This window comes from Homarus americanus, unplaced genomic scaffold (assembly GCF_018991925.1).
Source record: "Homarus americanus isolate GMGI-L3 unplaced genomic scaffold, GMGI_Hamer_2.0 scaffold24050, whole genome shotgun sequence".
NCBI classification, from domain to species: domain Eukaryota; kingdom Metazoa; phylum Arthropoda; class Malacostraca; order Decapoda; family Nephropidae; genus Homarus; species Homarus americanus.
In genome coordinates, this window is record NW_024736661.1 from 596,148 (window position 1) to 616,695 (window position 20,548).

At 39.6% G+C, this 20,548-nt stretch overlaps 1 protein-coding gene across 1 annotated transcript; it reads right to left on the reverse strand.

Moving 5' to 3' along the window:
* Window positions 1-1,339: 1,339 nt before the first annotated feature.
* LOC121872390 lies at window positions 1,340-19,747 on the reverse strand. Its single transcript, XM_042375141.1, has 28 exons — window positions 19,621-19,747; window positions 18,912-19,141; window positions 18,371-18,560; window positions 17,216-17,443; window positions 16,582-16,748; window positions 15,618-15,745; window positions 15,160-15,256; window positions 14,682-14,807; window positions 14,393-14,504; window positions 14,087-14,266; window positions 13,629-13,822; window positions 13,341-13,533; window positions 12,991-13,151; window positions 12,575-12,764; window positions 12,023-12,135; window positions 11,615-11,831; window positions 11,287-11,396; window positions 10,535-10,649; window positions 7,487-7,704; window positions 6,841-7,030; window positions 6,483-6,655; window positions 4,491-4,594; window positions 3,972-4,129; window positions 3,717-3,838; window positions 3,073-3,183; window positions 2,757-2,915; window positions 2,069-2,233; window positions 1,340-1,596 (listed from the first exon to the last, which is right to left on the reverse strand). The coding sequence occupies exons 1-28, from the start codon at window positions 19,745-19,747 to the stop codon at window positions 1,432-1,434; spliced, it is 4,443 nt and encodes a 1,480-aa protein (XP_042231075.1). The 3' UTR covers window positions 1,340-1,431.
* Window positions 19,748-20,548: the final 801 nt, after the last annotated feature.

The following is a 20,548-nucleotide window of genomic DNA, read 5'->3' on the forward strand; positions in this document are numbered from 1 at the left end:
CTGAAGATAGTCTCCAGCTTCACCATTTCCCATCAATTTTGCTCCCAAATGACCAAGGTCTATCATTTTCTACAGAAATTCTCCTCCAGCCTTATGACAGTTTTATTACCAAGTTTATTTCTGTTTGGACCTAAATTTGGCTTCCATGCAGCTTGTTACAGTCAGATTTCCTGCTGTAGTTTTATTTTATTTTTTTGTGTGTTTTTTCCAGATATTGTGGCACATGTATCCTAATGATAATGTAGGAAGATTAAGATATATTGAAAGAACTTGTTACATTTCATAAAATTGAATATCTAATTACAGTATATGTTTCACCAACCACCACATGGGTCATAATACAGTCAAAAATTATAACTGCTCAATTTTCTTCAAGAAGATTCCTTTTTGGACCCCCCCCCTACATCCTGTGTAAGGTAAAGCACAGAAGCATTTACAGCACTCAACAGGGAAGCATGCCAAGTTCATGCTTGCCTTTATGCCTCAAGAATTAAGGGCATAGAAGCCTGAAGAGTCAAGGGCATAGAAGCCTGAAAAGTCAACCCTTTTTGTCATCAAGTTCTTGGAAGCTCCAACAACTTTCCCTGAATACGAATTCCCAACTTTTGATTTACAACAGGTACAGTCTCGTTCAAGATTTTTCTAACAGTGCTAGAGACAGCTGGCAAGGAAGTAGGTCTCTTAACTGTTTACAGGAGAGTCAAGGCTTTAGCACAAATGTGTTCCATAGTTTGGTAATGTAACTTCACAAGAGTTCCTGATGAAGGTTTTGAATATAACAAGGATGGCAATCAAGACATACTGAATACTACAGTCCAGGGAATATCAGAGTCTGACAGGTCCAGTATACATAATGGTGGGGAGAAAGTGCACATTGTACTTCACTGTAGTCAGTTCAGGTTAATTAATAACCTTTAAAATAAAGGTTTTTGAATATTTAAAACAGTCAATTACTCCTTGTCCTTAGTTTTAAATCCCCCTTGTACATGTTCACTATAGTAGACTAACTTGACTGTATAAACATGATAGTTTTCACGTTCAAGAAAATCCATATCTAGTTTCAAAAACTAAAGTGTTTTGCCAGTTGTGTACTTGCATATTTGTTAGGTAGACCTCAAGGAGAAAGTCTCCAACAGATTTAGCAGAGGTCTACTGCAGCCAGCAGTAGAAGGGATGCATGTGGTGGTTGTGTTGACAAAATTATGTGGTGGTAAAGTGTTCCCCTCAAGTTCGAGAATTCTTCCAGCCTACACCTAGGAAGTCCTTTAAACGGACATTTGTGTAGCAGATTTAAAAGCAAAAAATTTCAGGCAGAAAAGGTTAGTTAAATTCAACTAGGTCAGTCAGGGTTTAGATATTAATATAAAAATTTTTACAACTCCTTGGCAAACACTGCCAGAACATACAGAGCAGCCGTCACCTCGACAAACCCTAAATTTTTATCAACAAAGAATCTGGATCCACCCCCTTGATGTGGACCTTGAACCTCACAAGGCCATTTGATGTTGACACAGCCACCAGAGTACAGTCCTCCACTTCCAGAATTATCAAGGAATAGGGATTCTCCACATATATCTTGTACACCAACATGAACCCCTGGGGGGAAGAAGGGTAAAACATGTTACTGCTCTATTAAATTTTCAAAATATCTTCACTATAGATGTTGGCAAATATGAAATAGGTCTACAGTACTGTATCTTAACAGTAAGGAATTTTGGACTAAACTTAAACATTCGAGAATTTTTCATGGTCCTCAGAGGAAATCCTGGATATGCAAAAGCAGTGGATCTCTTTACTTGTAAGCACAACCTTTTGACAACTTGTAGCAGCAGAAATCATTACTCCAATAAAGCAAGAAATATAAATTTAGCAAATGTTAAATCTTGTTTGTAGAAAATTAAGGAGTGAAACTATTGAACATTTATACCAGTAATGTCAAATAATTTTCCAATTTGAATTACAAGTGGTTATAAAAATACAAAATGGTACAGTACCCTTTAATAGTGAATGTACCCTGCATCATTATTAAATTTCCTGTACCATGTTCACTGTTCCAGCAGGAGCTTACCTCAGGATGGTAATACTCAAACACATACAGACAGTTGTGGACAGTCGACACCAGCAGCAGGTAGACGCTGTTGTCCACAACCAACAGGGTTTGGTCAACCACTCCAAAGGCTGCTAGAGACTGGAAAGCCTCGAAGTTCTTGTTAACTTTATTGTACCGGAATACCTGAAAATTAATTTTACATACTGTACAGTAACTACAGAGTATATGAAGGAAACCCCCCCCCAACAAATTTCCATGAAAAGGAAAACTTGCTTTTAGTAGAGCACAGATGCATTAATTTGCTACCAAATTCCTGGAAATCTTCACTACAGCAAGTAAAACCAGTAACTATTAGTGCAAAATAAAATGCATTCAAGCCGCAAGCCTCATTAATCTTTTGCATCGGCTAAATTATAGAGCTATGCTAGAGGCAGAAATCAAGTAAAAATTTACCCCACTTAACACATCTGCCATTATGAGTAACACCAAAATATTTGGGTTAAAATACTAGACAAACCTCCATATAATGGACTTCTTGCTCCATACAATTGGTTCAATGAGGATATCGCAGCTAATGGACCCTCAATATAACGGACATATCTATTACAGTACATAGTTTGCTAAATAGAAGTCACCACACGATATTTACTTTAATACGCTTTGTGCCTCGTGAAGTACACTTCTCTGTACGTACAGACTAACTTACCAACACTTGCGCTGTATATTTGACGTTATCCGGAAAATATACAGAGTCCGCTTCCTTGAGCTGTGCCAGAGTAAAGAAACTCTCCCCCACAGGCATGTCAACAGTCAGGAACATGCCCGAGCTTGTATGGTCGGCCACATACTCTCCCACCATTGTAAACTGTGGATAGAGTTTACAACCAACATAAAAGGCTGTACCTATATACCAAATGGGTACAGTATCAATTTCAATAATTGACAAATTAACAGGTTAAGTACAGTATACCCAAAATGATGAAGTCAATGGTTTAAAGTAGATTTACAAAGTTTTACCGTACCATTTCTGAAGACATTTCCCAGATGAAGAGTTCTGAGGTAACAGTGTAAGGAGTAACTTTGTCCATAGGATCATAGTTACTGGCCACAAGCAAGAACCAGGTGTTGTCAATCTGAAATTTTTCATTATATCATATCCAAGCACACAAAGGTAAAATCCTAAAATAAACTTGGTAAAGCAACTCAAGTCATTTTAAAGGTTACACGTTATTGTGCTATTTAAGGTAGTGCATTGTTTCACGGCCAACCTGGAGCCCAAGTATCCTGGATTATAACCAACTGCTTGACCAAAGTAATTTTATCTACAGCAAGGCTTGCTCTTTACCTTGGGACAACCCCTGGCAAAAGTGGCGCAGAAATGCCATCTAAAGTAATATTCATGACTTCTGAAAACCCACCACTGTCCCACATTTAAAATGTCCTCCTGTCCCAAAATCCCACTCACAATGTCGTGGACAGTGATGCCACATTCAAATGTGGTTATTCCTTTTTTTCCCAGCTTCCTTTCGTTTTCATGGTACTGTACATATTTACCATCTTCATTGTTTTAGATAACCTCCAGCAATCTGGGAAGATTGTGTACAGGAAGGTTCTGGGGCAGACTACACACCTTAACCTGGATTGTTTACAAAAGACTATTACTTACGAGAGCCAAGTCCATACCAGCGGCTTTTTTGGTAAATTCTCTACTCCAGGTGTTAATTATTCTTTTTCCCACAGCATCAAGCTTGAGGACAAATATTACTGTCTTCTCTGTAGCATCTTTACCTGTGGAGATTAAGGAACATTACCAATATATATATATATATATATATATATATATATATATATACTGTATATATATATATAACAGTTCTCCAACTTTCAATTACAAATATAAACTGAAGAAAATTAAACTTACCATCTACAACCTGTAGCATAACAACCAAGTAATTCATCTCATTTATTATGAATAAACCCGTGCCAGACACCATGCCCATCACATCGTACGTGGCAATGGGCGACGTGCCCAAATAGTAGTCTATATCCACTCTGGCTATTGGTTGACCATTTTCACATCTGCATCAAAATAATTATCATAATTAAACCAGACAAACTTCAACAGTATCCAGGTTTTTGTGTAATAAGTTGCCTCAGGCTGTGGACACCAAGTTAATAATTAAAATGTTAAAACAAGAGAAACTTTGTAAAACTTAAACTTGTCACTAGTTTTCACCATCTCTAAATTTACTGATGCAATTCCACCCTTTTTTTTCTTGGAAAAGGTTCCTCTGACAAGCCAAGATGATAATGTTCATGAGAGATGACAATGTGGTTGGCACATGTGGGGGTAGAGGAACTCGTTAAAACAAGCTTTCATAACCAAGATATAAAGTAATGGCAAAACTAGACAAAGTTAGTAGAGATGAACAAACAATACCTGGAGTATATTGCCACAAAGTGCTGGTCATTTAGGGGATGGTTGACAACATCTACCTTTATGCTGAGTTGAGCCACAGGTTCCAGCCAACCATTACCCTTTACCTGGTGGGGGTTAGAGATATAAATATATGACCAACTTCACCAGTGTACCACTCCCCCACGCACATACTTCCCCACTGTAATTTCATTTTTATAAAGCATTTAATTCACATGTCAACAAACCATTCATTCCACAAGCCAACTCCTTTAATTACTACAGTACATTGATCCTCGGTTAAATAAATTTTGGTTAACGAATTATCTTCCACAAGATTCTTCACTTCGGTTAACGAAAAAATTTCCGTTAACGAATTCCTTAAGAATTTTTCCCAACATGTTTTCACCTGCATTTGGCTGCTCACCAGCTGTAGTATTAGTCCGCCAATACAGTAATCGGTTTTAAGGCTTAAATTCTTTACCATTTCAGTAAATATCAAGAAGGTTGTGCTATTCAATAATTTTAAGTTTTATATTAAATTTTTTAACAATTATTGTAACATAATTGAAGTACAGGAAACTAGTTTTTTGCACGCCAAACAGCCACTCAACACACCAAGCTTGGAGTCAGTTTGTTTATCTGTTCAGAGGAAGGAACATCCTGTTTGAGACTTCAACAAACACTTTTTTTTCTGTTTCCAGTCAAGTTATTGGTCATTTTGAAATATGTGTTGATTTAAAGAAAATAATCTTGAATTACACCAAGTGAACTAAAATTTTATGGGTGAAATGGCACCATGGGGTGACTTCTCTTCCACCCCAATGCCTTCTCTTCTCCCTTCTCCACCCCCACTCTAATTCCCATCATCATCCAGGAGCCTTCAACATACACACCTCAAAGTATGTGTACTTTTCTACCTTTTTTGTTGAATTTAGGCAATTTTCTGTGAGCTGGAACCAATTACCCAAAAACCCATTGAAACAATGGTTTCGGTTAACGATTTTTTCGATTAACGATTTTTTCGGTTAACGAGCAACCTTCTAGAACAAATTTTGCTCGTTAACCGAGGGACCACTGTACATGTAAATCATCTTTTATCAGTTATGAAAAAGTATATTGCACGCCAAGATTTGTTAGGAAGTCTGAAGTAACTACTAACTGCCGTGTAATCTAGAATGATACGGGAAGTGATCCACAAGGATGGAACCGGCAAAGACATCCAGCAAGATGGTAAATTAATGTATAGTAACCTGTATGGACAGCATAATGGGAAGAGGTGAAAATAACTAAGAACTATCAATACATTTTAACAATATATGGAAAACTCCATTCCAGAGGAAGCTAACCTAGTCACTGAAAAAACTCAGTCCTCATATATATATATATATATATATATATATATATATATATATATATATATACACACACACACACACACACACACACACACGTGTATGTGCGTGTACATATATGTATACGTACTGTCAATGAATATGATGCATCTGTGTACGAACCTCTGTCCTGCATGGCAGTGAACAGTGACATCACCCATGTGAATCTGACCTCTATACATTTATAGCTGTTAATTAATATGATGTATTTTTTGTGTATGAACCTCTGTCCTGCATGGCAGTGAGAAGTGATACCACCCTCATTGTCAAGACCTGACTGAATTACTCAGAATAGGCAAACTGTACTACAAGCTCTGCCAATAAATTTGTTAAAACATAAAAAGCACACTGTTCCACCCATAAGTGGTGCAGTCTCGGATCACAGGTTCAGGAGTTTGTTAATGGAGATGAAACAGAACTTTTCCCCAACTATACACAATACTTCAAACTCCATCTTCATCCAGAAAAAATTACGGATCTTGTTCCGCATCCATCGTTTGCATAGCAAGCCAAATATATCAATATCCACAAAAAATTACCCAACCACAGCAGAGCAAAGATAATGAACAAGAAACAAATAATCTTTCATCAAGAAGGGTTAGGCAAGACTTTCATTACTGACCTTATAGTAATGACACTCTGTATCACAGCCACATGGAGGGTTTGGACAACTGATGATTTTGAGGAATAGATCCTCTCCCTCCGTAGCAATGTGCCCAACCCACAGCTCACCGTATACTTCTGTGTCTCGGGGAAACTCCATCCTCTCCAGGTATGATAACTCCGCATACAATTCTGTACAAATTTATCAACAAATAGAATATAGTTCCTCAAAAATACATTAAAAGTTTCAATACCTCCAAAAGGACTAAAACCACCTCTGTTCAGTCATGAGAATTAGTGTAATATTCAAACTTTCAAAAATAGCTCCCAAATCACCTTTGAACATCCCAAAATGCAGCCTGTGGCTGTTATCGTACCTCTGGCATTCATATAATTTTCTTCATTCAGTGAACCAAACTGCCTGAGGAGAAGGTCAATCTTGTGGTACTGGTTACTGATCTTCTCTTTGACCGTAACAATGTCACGACTCAACTGCAACATGTCCAGCCCATTGACTCTGTCGGTCACATCCACCTTCACCAGACACGTCACCAGGTTCTCAAATGTCTGCAAGATATTAAACAAGTACTTTCTGGTGTGACAAGTTAGGAAGGTCCAAATTGGCATTAAATACCAGACATGAATACAACCATACCTCATCATACACTAGAGCACATCTGCCGAGATGTACAGACTTGTTAGGGGCACTGCCGAGACAAACTCGCCTACATGCAAGTTGCCAATTGGCTGCCATTTCAAATCAGACAAGTATTTTTAGTGGTTTGATGCAGTTTACCCCTTGAAATGCATGATCAGTCCCCTGTCCACATAAGGCAAGATTCATTTTTACATTACTACAGTATTTAGTTTTAATATAAAGTAGATGCACAAATCTGCCAAGTAAAAGTTTATTCAGGAATACTGCCTTCACACTGGTCAAAGGACTACTGTACTTGCTGTACACAGACAATCTTTAATACAGTATTTAGTAACAATGCCAAAACCACAACTTTTTCTAGTTACCACAGGAGCTGTGAAGGTTACGTCATTGTCCATAATGACCAGCGAGTTATTGAGGTTCCAAAAGTCTATTCCATTAACAGTAGAGGCGATGATGTCACCATAGACGTGAAGTCCGCCCCTCAGGATCTTTGTACCAGACACCACCTGGTGATCACTGCCGTACCTCAACACCAGATCGGATATAGACACGTTGTTGATGACGCTCACCTCCAGGTCACCTGTATTAACAAAAGCCTTCACTTCCATTTCAATAATATGGACACTGGCACACTAAGAGGCACATGTTCCAAAACTACAGTAGTACACAAATACTCACTAATGTATTGCAAGTCATCCCTTGTACTCGGTTGTAACGACCAAGGTCTTACACGTCAGTTAGCGCCAAAATCAAATGATTCATATTATGCTCAATAGCCCACAAAACGTGTAACTCGGCTTTCGTCGAGTCCTCCATCAGAGGAGTCTGTTTTCTCATCACTTCAAGACACCTCAGTCCTCCGTTACCCCATTTTCTCACTTACTGAAAAAACCTCTAAAATAAATGTGAATGTGAAAGAGAACACCTTTGTTTTGAGTCAACTTAGGTACGTCTGTTTACAGTTGGACCATTCAAGATCCATTGCGAGTGGGGTTGAACGCTTCAACTGTCCTTGTTAGTAAAACGTGTCAAGTAAGGGAGTGTCGAGTTTGCCAGTCAGTGGCATATTTTATGTAGTCCGTGGGAATATCCACGAGTTTCTGATCGCACCTGAAGTTATATCATTTTGTCGCCCCAACATCAGAGAATCTGATGTTTATAGTTGTTAGTGTCAGTTGTCTATTTAAGTCATTAATCTCGAACTATTCTGTCAACTGGTATAATCTCCAAGATCTAGCGTCTCCACGTGAATAGCTCCTTGCTCGCCTCAGGCCTGAGCTTGCAGAATTAATGTTATCGACGTGTATATTCCGCCTTTTCCTGGCAAGCTCAACCTCCGATTAGATTACATGAATAGACAAAGGAAATTGCCCTGATCAAGAACACCGGAGTTCATAACCAAGTACGGTATACAGTGATCCAAAATGGTAGAGAAGTTATGTTGTTGGCAAGATCGACCCTTTTGGTATGAATACGGAGGCCCAAGCTGCCCCACGGGTGCATGTATATACCTCTACACGAGGGAGAATCACGAATTCGTGACTCTTCCTCAACGTCTCTCCAGGTATGTTAACGTGTGTTCCCCGCCGCCTATTAATTCAGTTTAACTTGGTCAATTTTGGTGAATATCAGTGTTCACGTGTTAACAGTGAATTCTCTGCCAATTAAGTCGAGTAACGTAGAGATTTAGATATAGTCTGAACCGTTGCCAGGCGTATGTTTTGTACAGTTGAAGTTAGACATTAACGCATTCATGACTTCCTCAACGTCTCTCCAGTGTGTGGAGCTGAATACTCATCGGCTAACGTGGGGCGGTAACCGGGTTGGACGATGCGGTTAATTCGACAGGATTAAACTGGGAAGTCCGTTTCCTGCAAATCAAATGTCAGCTCCCTGGGCGTGTGTCGGTCTACAACCGACCCCTAACATGGATCTTCATTTGTTGTAGAGACCAGCGTTACCTTGGGGCACTCCTCAGTTACATGGGCCTAAGGGCCAATTGCAAGAACGGTTATGGGGTGTACGACGCCATTTACGATGACCTTCTTGCCCTGATCTTTTTCAGCAATATCGCCTTTAACACATGGAATTATGCACTTTTCGAAGCTTTGGAGGAGTCTCGAAACAAGTTTCCTGGTGGGAATTATTAGCTAGTGCTGTACTCAAAATATCAAAACTTCGAGATCTCTCCAGAGCTTCAAAAGAATGGTATTCCTGAAACAAGATCAGGGCAAGAAGGCCATCGTAAGTGGCGTCGTAAACCCACCGACTGTTCTTGCAATTGGCCCGAAGTATTATTGTATCATGTTTGAGGGATAACCAGCAGAAATATAGTATCCCAGGTTAAGTAATGAACCACTGAATGAGAGTTAAAAGTGTCATGTTGTTCCTTGCAAATTAACAGGAGGTATTGTATGTTGCAATAATTGTGGAGTTGTCCAGTGTGTTATGTATTCATCGGTAGTGACCATGAAATGATAATCTGAGTATAATGATATAACCAAGAAGTGAAGAGTTAATTTGCTACTTGGTAAAGTAAGACCGGAGGGTCCAGTGATATCTGCTGTGTACCCATTACTGAATACCATTTGGCAGAGTAATAATACCACAATTGTCGATTGAAGTAAGAAGTACTTGGAGGTAATTAATGAGGTAATAAGTTCTTGAAGTGTTTGAGGACTTAATAAATAAATTGCAGTTCTGTTTTGTCTGAGTGAATCTAAGATGCATCTTATCCAATCACTGTGTTAATAAATATTGAATTAGTAATCTACGAGTATCACCACTATCCTTTCCCACATTGGTTTTCAGAAAAAACTAACTCACGTGCCTAGAAGCTCGCTACCTAACAGTTAACCAAGATACGTTATATTCTAATAAAATCGTGGGTGGTGGCAGGTCTACCGTTGTAAGTATAATAAGTGTGGTAATAAGAAAGACATGGTTTCCCAGGTTAATCCACGGTTTAGAATATAACAAACAAAATATATGGAAGAAATAATATGAAAGGAAATGAGAAGAAAGAACATTGACTTGGAAAATATAAGCAAAGAAGCATAAGAGTTACTTGTGTAAGAATATATAAGAATATAAGGTATGTAGAGATAAAGAACATAAGAATATAAGCAAGAATATATAAGAATTATATATAAAGAATTGAAGAAGGATAACTATATAAACCAGGATACTCATTGGAAAGAATGCTACAAAGAACATACAAGTATATGAATAAACAAGAAGACTAACAAAAGAATATCTGGACGGTAAATTATGAAAAGAGAACTCGGCCCGTTACACAGTGAATGTACAATTTCCTACATAAACTTGTGTATATTAATTGCTCATTTCATTTATAACCCTGCTCCAACCCAAAATACTGCCTTCACAACTAAGCACATGTAGTCACCTACCTTCAATTACAATATTTTCAAAAGTATAGAAGCCAAGTAATGTTTGTGTAGCATCCAACAAAACCCTGGTGGAGAAGAGGTAACTCAGGTCCTCCCCGTCCACACTACCGGACACCTGCATAACAAAAGGACCATGTCATAAGTAATTTATTCAATTCTTTATATTGGCAATTCCGTGGCATCATCCTCGGGCAAGAGTGTCAGCCACACCAGGAAATTTCCCCAACATTTCAGCCAATGACCACAGCCACATCTACACTTGTTAAGAAATACTCGACTTTCCAATTATCAAACCAGTTAACGGTTGCTTGTGGAGTGTGGAATGCAATTACTGTACTCAAGTTAACACAAATGGAGAAAAGAGGATAGAAAAGCACAAGCAAGCATTACACTATACTTAAATTGGGTTCAGTGAAGGCACTCGAGGTTAAAATGCGGAAGCTCACAAGGCAGACTAGTGCAAGTGTGGCCTGAAAATCAGTAACTGCAGGCAAAAGGTACACAGAAGGTTACAACTTTTTGGAAACTCCAATTATCTAGCAGATCACTGGTGGTTTTACTAGTCATAAACTAGTAAAAAAAAGTTTGTACTGTACCTCAAAGTAATTTTCCCGACTACTTGCCAATTAATATGAATGCCTGGTGAACAACCCAGCAAAATTATACTAACCTGCATAATTATCCTTCATATATAAACTTCATAAAAAAGTAAACACAATCTGAACTCTTCAACTTTCAACAAATTATCTCACCAAAAGGTGTCCCAGAACGGCGATGGGGGCAGTAAATATGAGGTGTTGAGTAACGGCAAGACCTCCGGACAACACCACCAGGTCCCGAACTGCCACACCTCCCACCCGCACTGGAAGTAATTATTTAGGTGGTTTATATTTAACAAGTCCAGAAAATACAACTAGGACATTATAAAGATTCACTAAAGAGATGCCAAACTATTTTATTCAACATTGCCGCTATAAACAAAGGGTTAAGTTATATCTACCAACACAAACATTAACCCTAACCTTACTCCCTGCTGTCAGAAGGGAACTACTCTAATACCTCAAAATAGTTCTGCCTTACCAGCATTGAGATGATTAACAGAGAAACCATTAAGGAAGGATTTCAGGCCTGTAATGACAACTGAACCTCCATTGGCCAAAACAGCACGGGCGTGTATGTCCGAGACGTCAACACCGTTCACCAACACTCCTCCACCACCACGGCCTGAGAGTGCTGCCTTCACCTCTAAATTCTTCACTGTCAAGCCTTTGGTGAAGCTTATATCACACACTATATCCTGTAAAACAAAAGCTTATATCACACTATACTGTAAAACAAAAGCTTATATCACACTATACTGTAAAACAAGAGCTTATATCACACACTACATCCTGTGAAACAAAAGCTTATATCACGCACTACATCCTGTAAACAAGGTTGTGGACAAGAAATAAATACCACCAAAGATCACAACTCCACACAACATACCATGTCTTCATTCTGCATTACACTCGAGCGAAACAGTTCATTAATGTCCACATTGTTGATGGTGTCCACTTGTAGATGACCTATGTGGACATCATTAAGGAACTGCATCTTGGCTGTTGAACAAGAGATAAAAGTAAAGTTCTACATCAGATTATGAAGTTGCCTACAAGAGGCTAATAAAGAGGGAGCCTCCATCATCTATGTACGTACTCGAAAACTAGTCCTGTGACAGGACACCACAGCCTTCATGACAAACATTTTCTTTTACAAATTCATAGTTTATCAATTTTGATAAAATCTTTAGAATTTTAAATACTGTATTTCATTTCAGCACCAACCTCAAACTTCTGCAGAACATCTTATGAATAAAGATTTATTTTACCTTTAACTGTTCATCTGTACAATAATACTAATCCAACATGTGCCAACACTGTACAGTAGCCTTCATGGTCAACAAAGTACCCCCACAAACATCATAAAGCTCAGCCTCCTAATTATTTCCATCTTTCATTCTATCTGACATCTAACCAGCATCTGAACACCTAACCTTACCTGTAATAACCTGGTCAGAAGACTTCAGGACAAGAGTCTTCAGGAAATGGTTTACATCAACTATGTTACCAGACTTCATCGCCCAAACATTATCAGCATATGCATCTCCCTCAACCACGAGTGTGTCTATTATGACGACAGAGTCTATCATCATATCGGAGTGGTCTTTCCAGATCGCCCCATTTTGAAGCTGAAAGTAGTAGAATTTTAGTCCATCTTTTGTGCAGATGACATGGGGGATATTACCTCCGTACTAAGCAGGATTGCAGTGGAGCATCTTCAACAACTTTTGGGATCTGTGCCAAGATCGATCATATATTTCTGGTCGATAGCAGTTTACAGACAAGATACAAGGTTAAAATTACAAGAGAACCACAAAGTACTTTTTAAGTTAAAACAAAAAATATGACCCATACCTTTCCCACATTACAACCATCTAGGACATTTGTATCCGAAGTTAGTCCCACGAAGGAAACGTCCTTGGCGAAGGTCACAGTGCCACCCACATGTCCGCCCTCGTCCACCAACATTATTGTGTCCATATTAACCCCATCGATCACTGGGGCTACCAACTCCTCTGGAAGGGGAAGAACACTTCGTACACTACTACATTATAAAAATAGGTTCATACAGTCTATGAAAAGAAAGCCGCTTGAAATGTGACAGCTCAGGAATAAGTGTTTAACCAAGTCACCTGCCTTACAATGGACCAAAGTACACAAAAATAAGACTTCCACAAATCTATAAGAAATTCATCTCCACATACCCGCAACAACATCACTGGTGAAGGTGTAGGCCCCATATACCACCTGTTCACCAGACCGCCTCAGTATTCTGGCAGCAAGAGCACTCACGTCTATGCCATTTATGGTCTTTGGGTAGAAGTCTCCCTGAATGTACAGTGGCCGAGTGAAGATCTTCCGCCCCACGATCTCTCCGCTATAGTTGAGCAGTACCACCTGAGGGTGTTCACGGTTGTATTTTCATGACCGAATTAATATTTAGGTCAACTTGCATCAGTTTGTAAAGCCATTTAAAAACTGCAAATAATTACATTGTTCAGATGTCGAGTCCAATCTTCTCCATTAACTGTGCCCAGTGATAGCTCCTGTACAAAGTGGACATCTCCCTCGACAGTGACTGATGAAGTAACGTGTTGTGGTGTGTCTGAAGACTTCTTAAGAGCTCGGTTTACCATGTTCTCAATGTCTACTCCATCCACCATCCCCTTTACCATCAGCTTGTTAACTGCCACAATACCAAATTCTCAAAATTACTTCAATACATTATATAGTATATCAAGTTTAAACATGTATGTCTTGAAGGCACTGTGTCCATGGATTATATTGCCTTCAGTTCAGAATAGAAAATTAGTCCAAGAGCAATATTTTTCACAGGATACCCAATTGTGGCTTGACATGACCCAACAGTGCTGGTCCTTCAAACGAACCTTTTCTGGCAATAGACTACCAACAATCAAACCTCGGTCATTAAAAAAAAAAACGTTACTACCATGAACATCCCCAGTGAAGCGGAGGCCACCAGCTCCCATTATGGTAGCATCTTGACCCAACAGTACGAGGTCACCTGCAGCAGCCTCCACGTCCAGACCATTCAGACTCTCAACAGTCATATCAATATTGATTACATTTAATGTCATCATATCCACTTTGTTCATGAAGGTCAGTTGGCCTGGGAAACAAGGAAAGTTGAATTAATCAAACTTCCCAAGTAATTAACAAGCTATCAACGGCAAAGATAAACTAAATTAAAGTTATGGTCCAACATTAACATAAATAACATTAACAGTCCACTTACCAGTCTGTGGAAGGTTTTTATCAAGTCTCATGAGGTCTGTTGCAATATCCAGACCGTTGAGCAAGCCTCGCAGGTCAAGATCTCCAACAATACTCACTTTACCAAGGAAATTCTGAAAGCAATATTTTTTTAAATAATATTTACATCAGAATGAGATAACCACACAATTAGGAAAAAAGTAATGAAAGTATCTTTGTAATGTAGTCTATATCATATGACTAAATAATACAGCATCAAGAAAACTAATATTGCACTAACGTCAGTAATATAACAGTGGTACAGTACTCGCCATTTGTCCAGTAATTGTCTGGTAGCCTTGTAAGGTCACCACATTGTCCAGAAGTTCAGAAACGTCCACCTGGTCCACCGTGCTGCCTTTGGCCATCAGCAAGTTCCCTTGTACCACCACTCCACCCTAAACGATGTAATGGTATGCAAATCTGCCTTGTATACAGTAATTTATCAAACAGACTTAAAACCTTATTACCACCAGAAGCCTCTGCCAACTGGAGCCTTCGACTTATTTCGAGAGAAACAAAAAAACCGTTACACTGCCAAGAAGTGTTTTTAGATAACTAACGAAGCCATTTCTTAGAGGGGAGTTTATCCTAATACTATACAGAGGAAGATTCTTTTTTCACTAACAACAAACCGGACTATTTGATCCAGCACCTGATACACTTAATAAAGCTAATATTTTCTCAAGTTTACAGAGGACGGTCATTTTTGGTTTTAAAAATAATTTTAACAACCCAGTAAAGACTCACCTGGAAGATGTAGTCCGTAGACAAAACCTGTTGGCCCCTCTTGTGGAGGAAGTCACTCATCATCCACCCATTAAGCGTTTCCCCAGTGACTGCACTTCTGAAGGCAAATAGTTCTGGGTTTTAATGCTTTTTCCACTTAAAATCTTTTATATAATGTTCTTTTTACCATCATCTTCCTACCCATACTAGTCTTTACACTGCTTTCTGAAACAATCACCCAGTACAATACTTTAAGAAAATTTCCCAGTGTCAAGCTTAGTCTCAACCACCCTTATTATAGTATTATAACTTACTACCATATATAATGCCATCTTGTATTAACCAACATCCCATCTCTATACAATACTCGGTTCTCCATTATATCCATCAACTAGTTAGGTTTCTCTCATAACCCCAAATTGAGCATTGCTAATTATTCAACACATCCACCACTGATTCCCAACAGCCCACTCACTCACTCGAAGACAGCGTTGTTTAGGTGAACATAAACGTTAATGTCCTGATCAAGCGATTTGCGCCAATAGCGACCACCCAAGTTGTCCAGCATCAAGCCATTGACTCTTCGTGCGGTCACACTACCAGACAACTGAGGAGAAACCAGATATAGTATTATAATTTTACCCAAAACAATCTACAGAATTACGGGAAGCTTTACACTTTCAACTTATCCTCTTTGCCAGGTGTGTATGTTGACCAAGAGCTGAAGTTCTCGGGCCATTGCGAGAAGGTAAATCGGGCAAATAAATTATTAGGTCTTTTAAGAAGGTCTCAGATATCTAGACAGTCAGACCCTCATAACGCTGGAGTACTGTCACCCCGTCTGGTCCCAGGGATATACTAGGGACTCCCAGTCGTTTGAAAAGGTTTAAAGGAGGGCCACCAGACTGGTGCCTGCACTTCGGCACCTCGGCTACCCCGAGAGATTGGAGCGCCTGAACTTCCCTAGCTTATACTAAAGACGGGCAAAGGGGGCGACCTAATGGAGGTGCATATGCATCTCAAGGAGCACTAATCAGTCTAGTGTCCTTACCAGGAGCTGGCAGACGCTCGCCCCACAAGGGGTCACAGCTCGAGGCTGAAGAAGCCGCAGGTCCAGAAAACCCAAGGCAAACTTTCTTGGAGAGAGTTAACTCTCGGAACATCTGCCAGAAAGTGTTGTGATGGCACCGGGAGCGAGTTCCTTCAAGACCAGACTTGACCAACACCGGAGCGGGTTCAGGTACATTCAGGAGCCGGTGCATGCCCAGTACTTGACAACAGTGCATAACAGACGTGACCGATCACCCAAACGGCTAACAAGCCATCAGTGGTGAAGAGGATAAAAATAGTTATAAAATTGATCGGCCGGTTAGCTGGCTGACTGGCTAGCATGTAGAATAGTGGCAATGAGGATAAAGTAAAAATGGATCAAGTAAAACTTACAAGTAGAGGTCTGGAGAAGCTTGTCTCTTGGTCAATGATCAAGTCTCCCATACCACCAAACTCTGGCTGCAGGCTGGAGGGGTCGACATTATTTACGGTTCCTCCCTCCTCCATCACCACGCCCTCTACCCCAGTCACACTCACAGACTCTTGAAACTTTATGCGACCTGCAGAAAGATGGGAGATGCTTATTAACCAATGACCAATCCTTGTGTCAAACTCTGGCTTGTGCTTCAAGTAGATTAATATGTCTAACTTCACCAAGAAAAACATTCAAATTAAATATACAGTACTCATACCATTCATTCTTAATTTGTCCATCTTGGGTGAATTGCAGTACAGTAATGTAATCTGTCCAACTTCATTATCTAACTACATTAGCTAAAGCCAAAGAATACACTAAACTTAATTCAATTATCCAACATTCCACCACAACCTTCAACACTAGCCATTTTATCCTCTACTCGTGTTACTGAAGGTTAACATTCACCTCCACTGTCCATAAAGATCTCCCAGACAAAGAAACAGTTTCCAAGCCATCATACACTAAATTCACCCATTGTCAAGTTAAATCCATCCTAAGACCTGTCAACTTTACAACAAAATAGGCCACTCCAAACACACCCACACTTACCATTTATTGTCTGGCTCATGTCCACCAGAACAGCTTCCTCACTTGGATCCAGACCATTGATGTCGTCAGAGTCTAGCGAGCCAGTCACGGTCACCTCCGAGAAATGATAAGTGCCAGTGATTTTGTCTGGAGAGCTCCGGTCCACTATGTTCGACCACAGCACGTCGTTGATGGTCTCCGACACAACCGAGTTCGTCACCACCAAGTCCTCTCTGTACACCAGACCACCTGACCAACCAATCATGTACAGTACATTTTCACCAAAAGGTTTTACACTGCATAATGTCTCATTGAAGATTAGGGTATACAAAGGCTACCTCAACAGTTACCAAGGATTAATTATCGGTCAGTACTATACATGCTGCACACGACTTTTTCTCTACCATTTTCCATAATAAAAATTCTTAAGACAGGACCCAGTATAGAATCAACATAATCCATATACACCAGCACACGACTCGTGAAATATGGGACAACTCATTGCATAGCTAAAAGTGAAGATCAAATCATGCCAAGAACAAATATAAACAATACAGTTCTGCAGGAAAACGGTGATGCAAATGCACAATTATAAGGAGATGCAATAACATTTCACGTGTTTTACTAAGTACACCACATCTGATTTCTTAATGATAACCATTCATGTACACTGCCACAGGTGACTTGGTGGAGCTGCTACCACACAACCAGGTTTCACGATGGCACTAATGTACACTGGACCTAGCAGACTATTTGCTATACGTTACTCCCTGCCCCCAACAGCTGTACATCTCCCAGATCTACAATTGTCCAGTTACTACATTGTACATTCCTAGATACTGTACTGTACTATATTTGTTTCTATCTACCTGTACTGTACTATATTTGTTTCTATCTGCCTATAGGCCCTATACTGTACTATATTTGTTTCTATCTACCTGTACTGTACTATATTTGGTTATATCTGCCTATAGGCCCTATACTGTACTATATTTGTTTCTATCTACCTGTACTGTACTATATTTGTTTCTATCTGCCTATAGGCCCTATACTGTACTATATTTGTTTCTATCTACCTGTACTGTACTATATTTGTTTCTATCTGCCTATAGGCCCTATACTGTACTATATTTGTTTCTATCTACCTATACTGTACTCCCAAACCAATATACAAACCTGCCATCCTGTAGTTGCCGTATTTCTTGACAACGCTACTGTCGAGCTCAACAACATTGATGCCATTGATGGAAAAAGCTGCCACGTTGCCCCTCACAGTGACGCGGCCCAGGGTGTAGTTCCCCACCAGTGTCAGCTTTGGTCCTAGGTCTGTATACACCACCTGACTTGCCAGCTGGCTCAACACCACCTGTCCATATTCTCCCATTGAAAATGCTCTTCAAAGAAATAATTTATCATGTGAACATCTAAGTTAGTGATGCCAATTTTTAAGCGTCTTCCATGTCTTGTCAATAAACAGCCAAAAATGATGAAGTAGCACCTGTACTAAGGCTCTGCTGTACGGATAGAAAGTAACAGGACTATACCAAAATTGGGAAAGATCAATACATTTGAACACCAGCATCTCGTGTTCATCCAAATCGCTTCCTTCAAATGGTTTATTCCACTAAATGACTAAACCAACCCCTTCCTGACCCTCTACCAGATACTCCTCAATATGGATCCTCAGTATATTGCTCGAGGCACCCCCTCTACTTACATTATTAATAGTTTCAATATCCATGGTCCCAGTAACCATCATGTTGGGAAAAGTCTTCTTGTCAAGGAAAGTAACATCAGACCCCATGATGACAATGGTTGAAGTGTCAACACCATTAATGTTTATGGAGAAGTTGTTACACATTCTGTTGCAGATCTCATCAGCCACTATGGTTTCGTAGATATGGTGTCCAGTCACCACCTGATCCATCACACTACGACGCATCAAGTCTGGTGACGAGAATGTTAATGGTATACAATACTAGTTTACAAATATGCAAGCAAACTCCCCTCCATGGCAGACAGCAAATACAAATTACAAGAGCGAGAACAATTCCTCAACTAATACTTTTCTCACCCACTCATGTACACTAAACTCGTGTAACTAGTATGGCGACCTTTATGGAACAAACTTAATTTTCCCTTACTGTCTGCAAACAGACTTCCATGAACCGCCAGCCCAAAGAATTAAAGTTTTAATATGGAGTGGGAATAAATTTTTCCTGTTTATCAATGGATCAAAATTCTACTTTTTATAATATTGCTAAAGTACATCATTACAGTAATAGGGGCACCTTACTTCAGCTGCTAACACTAGCTTTTATGATCCACTTGTCAGCTATCATGGGACTGGAGAAAACTTATATCAAGTACTGTACTAGGATCGTTACAGTATGTATAAAAAAAACACTTAAGTAAGCAACACATACCACTGGTCAGAATTCCCGAAATGGTTCCTGGTGGGGAGCGGGTGCGAGTGCTCAGCACGTCCATACTTAGGTAGTTAGCTCGCCATAATCCCTCAATTGTTTGGTCTGCACCGTCCATAAGGAACATTTGGTCTATATTGGCTAATGGCACACCATTTACCTGAGGGAATAATGATTAATATCAAAATGAACAGTAGGACGTCCATTAAAACTGTACAGTACAGTAGTTTCAAGATTGCCATAAATTAAATTTCCTAATCATCACCACCAGTAATCAAGACCCCAGGATCAGAGACAGTTCGATTCAACAACCCCATTACAATTATCTTCCATCATGTTTGCTCATTAACCGAAGCATTACAGTACTAAAAGAGTTCCCTTAAGCACATTCATGCCAGTATACACTTGCCTTGTTCAGTATTAGTGCATCAAAATATACAGTATCTATGGAAAGGGAGGTGGCTTTGATGGGTCCTGTGATGGTCTGTGCACCTGAATGGTACAGCACGGAGGACAGCTGCTCTTTCACAAGATACACCTCAGTCTGCCAAAAAAGGAAACTGGTTAATCTTTATTGTACAACTTCCTTGTTACCGGTAAACTCAACCAAGATATGCTCCACGCAAACACGATTACTAGATTAAATATCCTTCCAGAATGCCTCCATCCTATTCGAACTACACCATCAGATAATCTACGATGACTGAATCACCTATACTACAGTAGTTTGGTGACAACAGCCAGTAGACTCTTCCACACAATACTGTACCTGAAGCTTGGTGATGGCATCATTATATTCCTCTATGGATTGATTAGTAAAGCTTCCTTCCTCAGGCTTCCCAATTACTATCGTCTGGTAAGCAGTAGTCTTTCCATTCACCCACAGCTCCGAGAACCCCACTGGTCCACCCCAAGTCTTACATAAAAA

Bases quoted from the DNA above. Each gene is read 5' to 3' on its own strand.
- LOC121872390 (XM_042375141.1), bottom strand. From the start codon at position 19,747: ATGTTCCTTATGGACGGTGCAGACCAAACAATTGAGGGATTATGGCGA. The intron at 19,142-19,620 runs GTATGTGTTGCT...TCTCGTCACCAG, and splicing joins TTCGGGAATTCTGACCAGTG to ACTTGATGCGTCGTAGTGTG. The intron at 2,916-3,072 runs GTACGGTAAAAC...CTCTATCCACAG, and splicing joins GGGAAATGTCTTCAGAAATG to TTTACAATGGTGGGAGAGTA.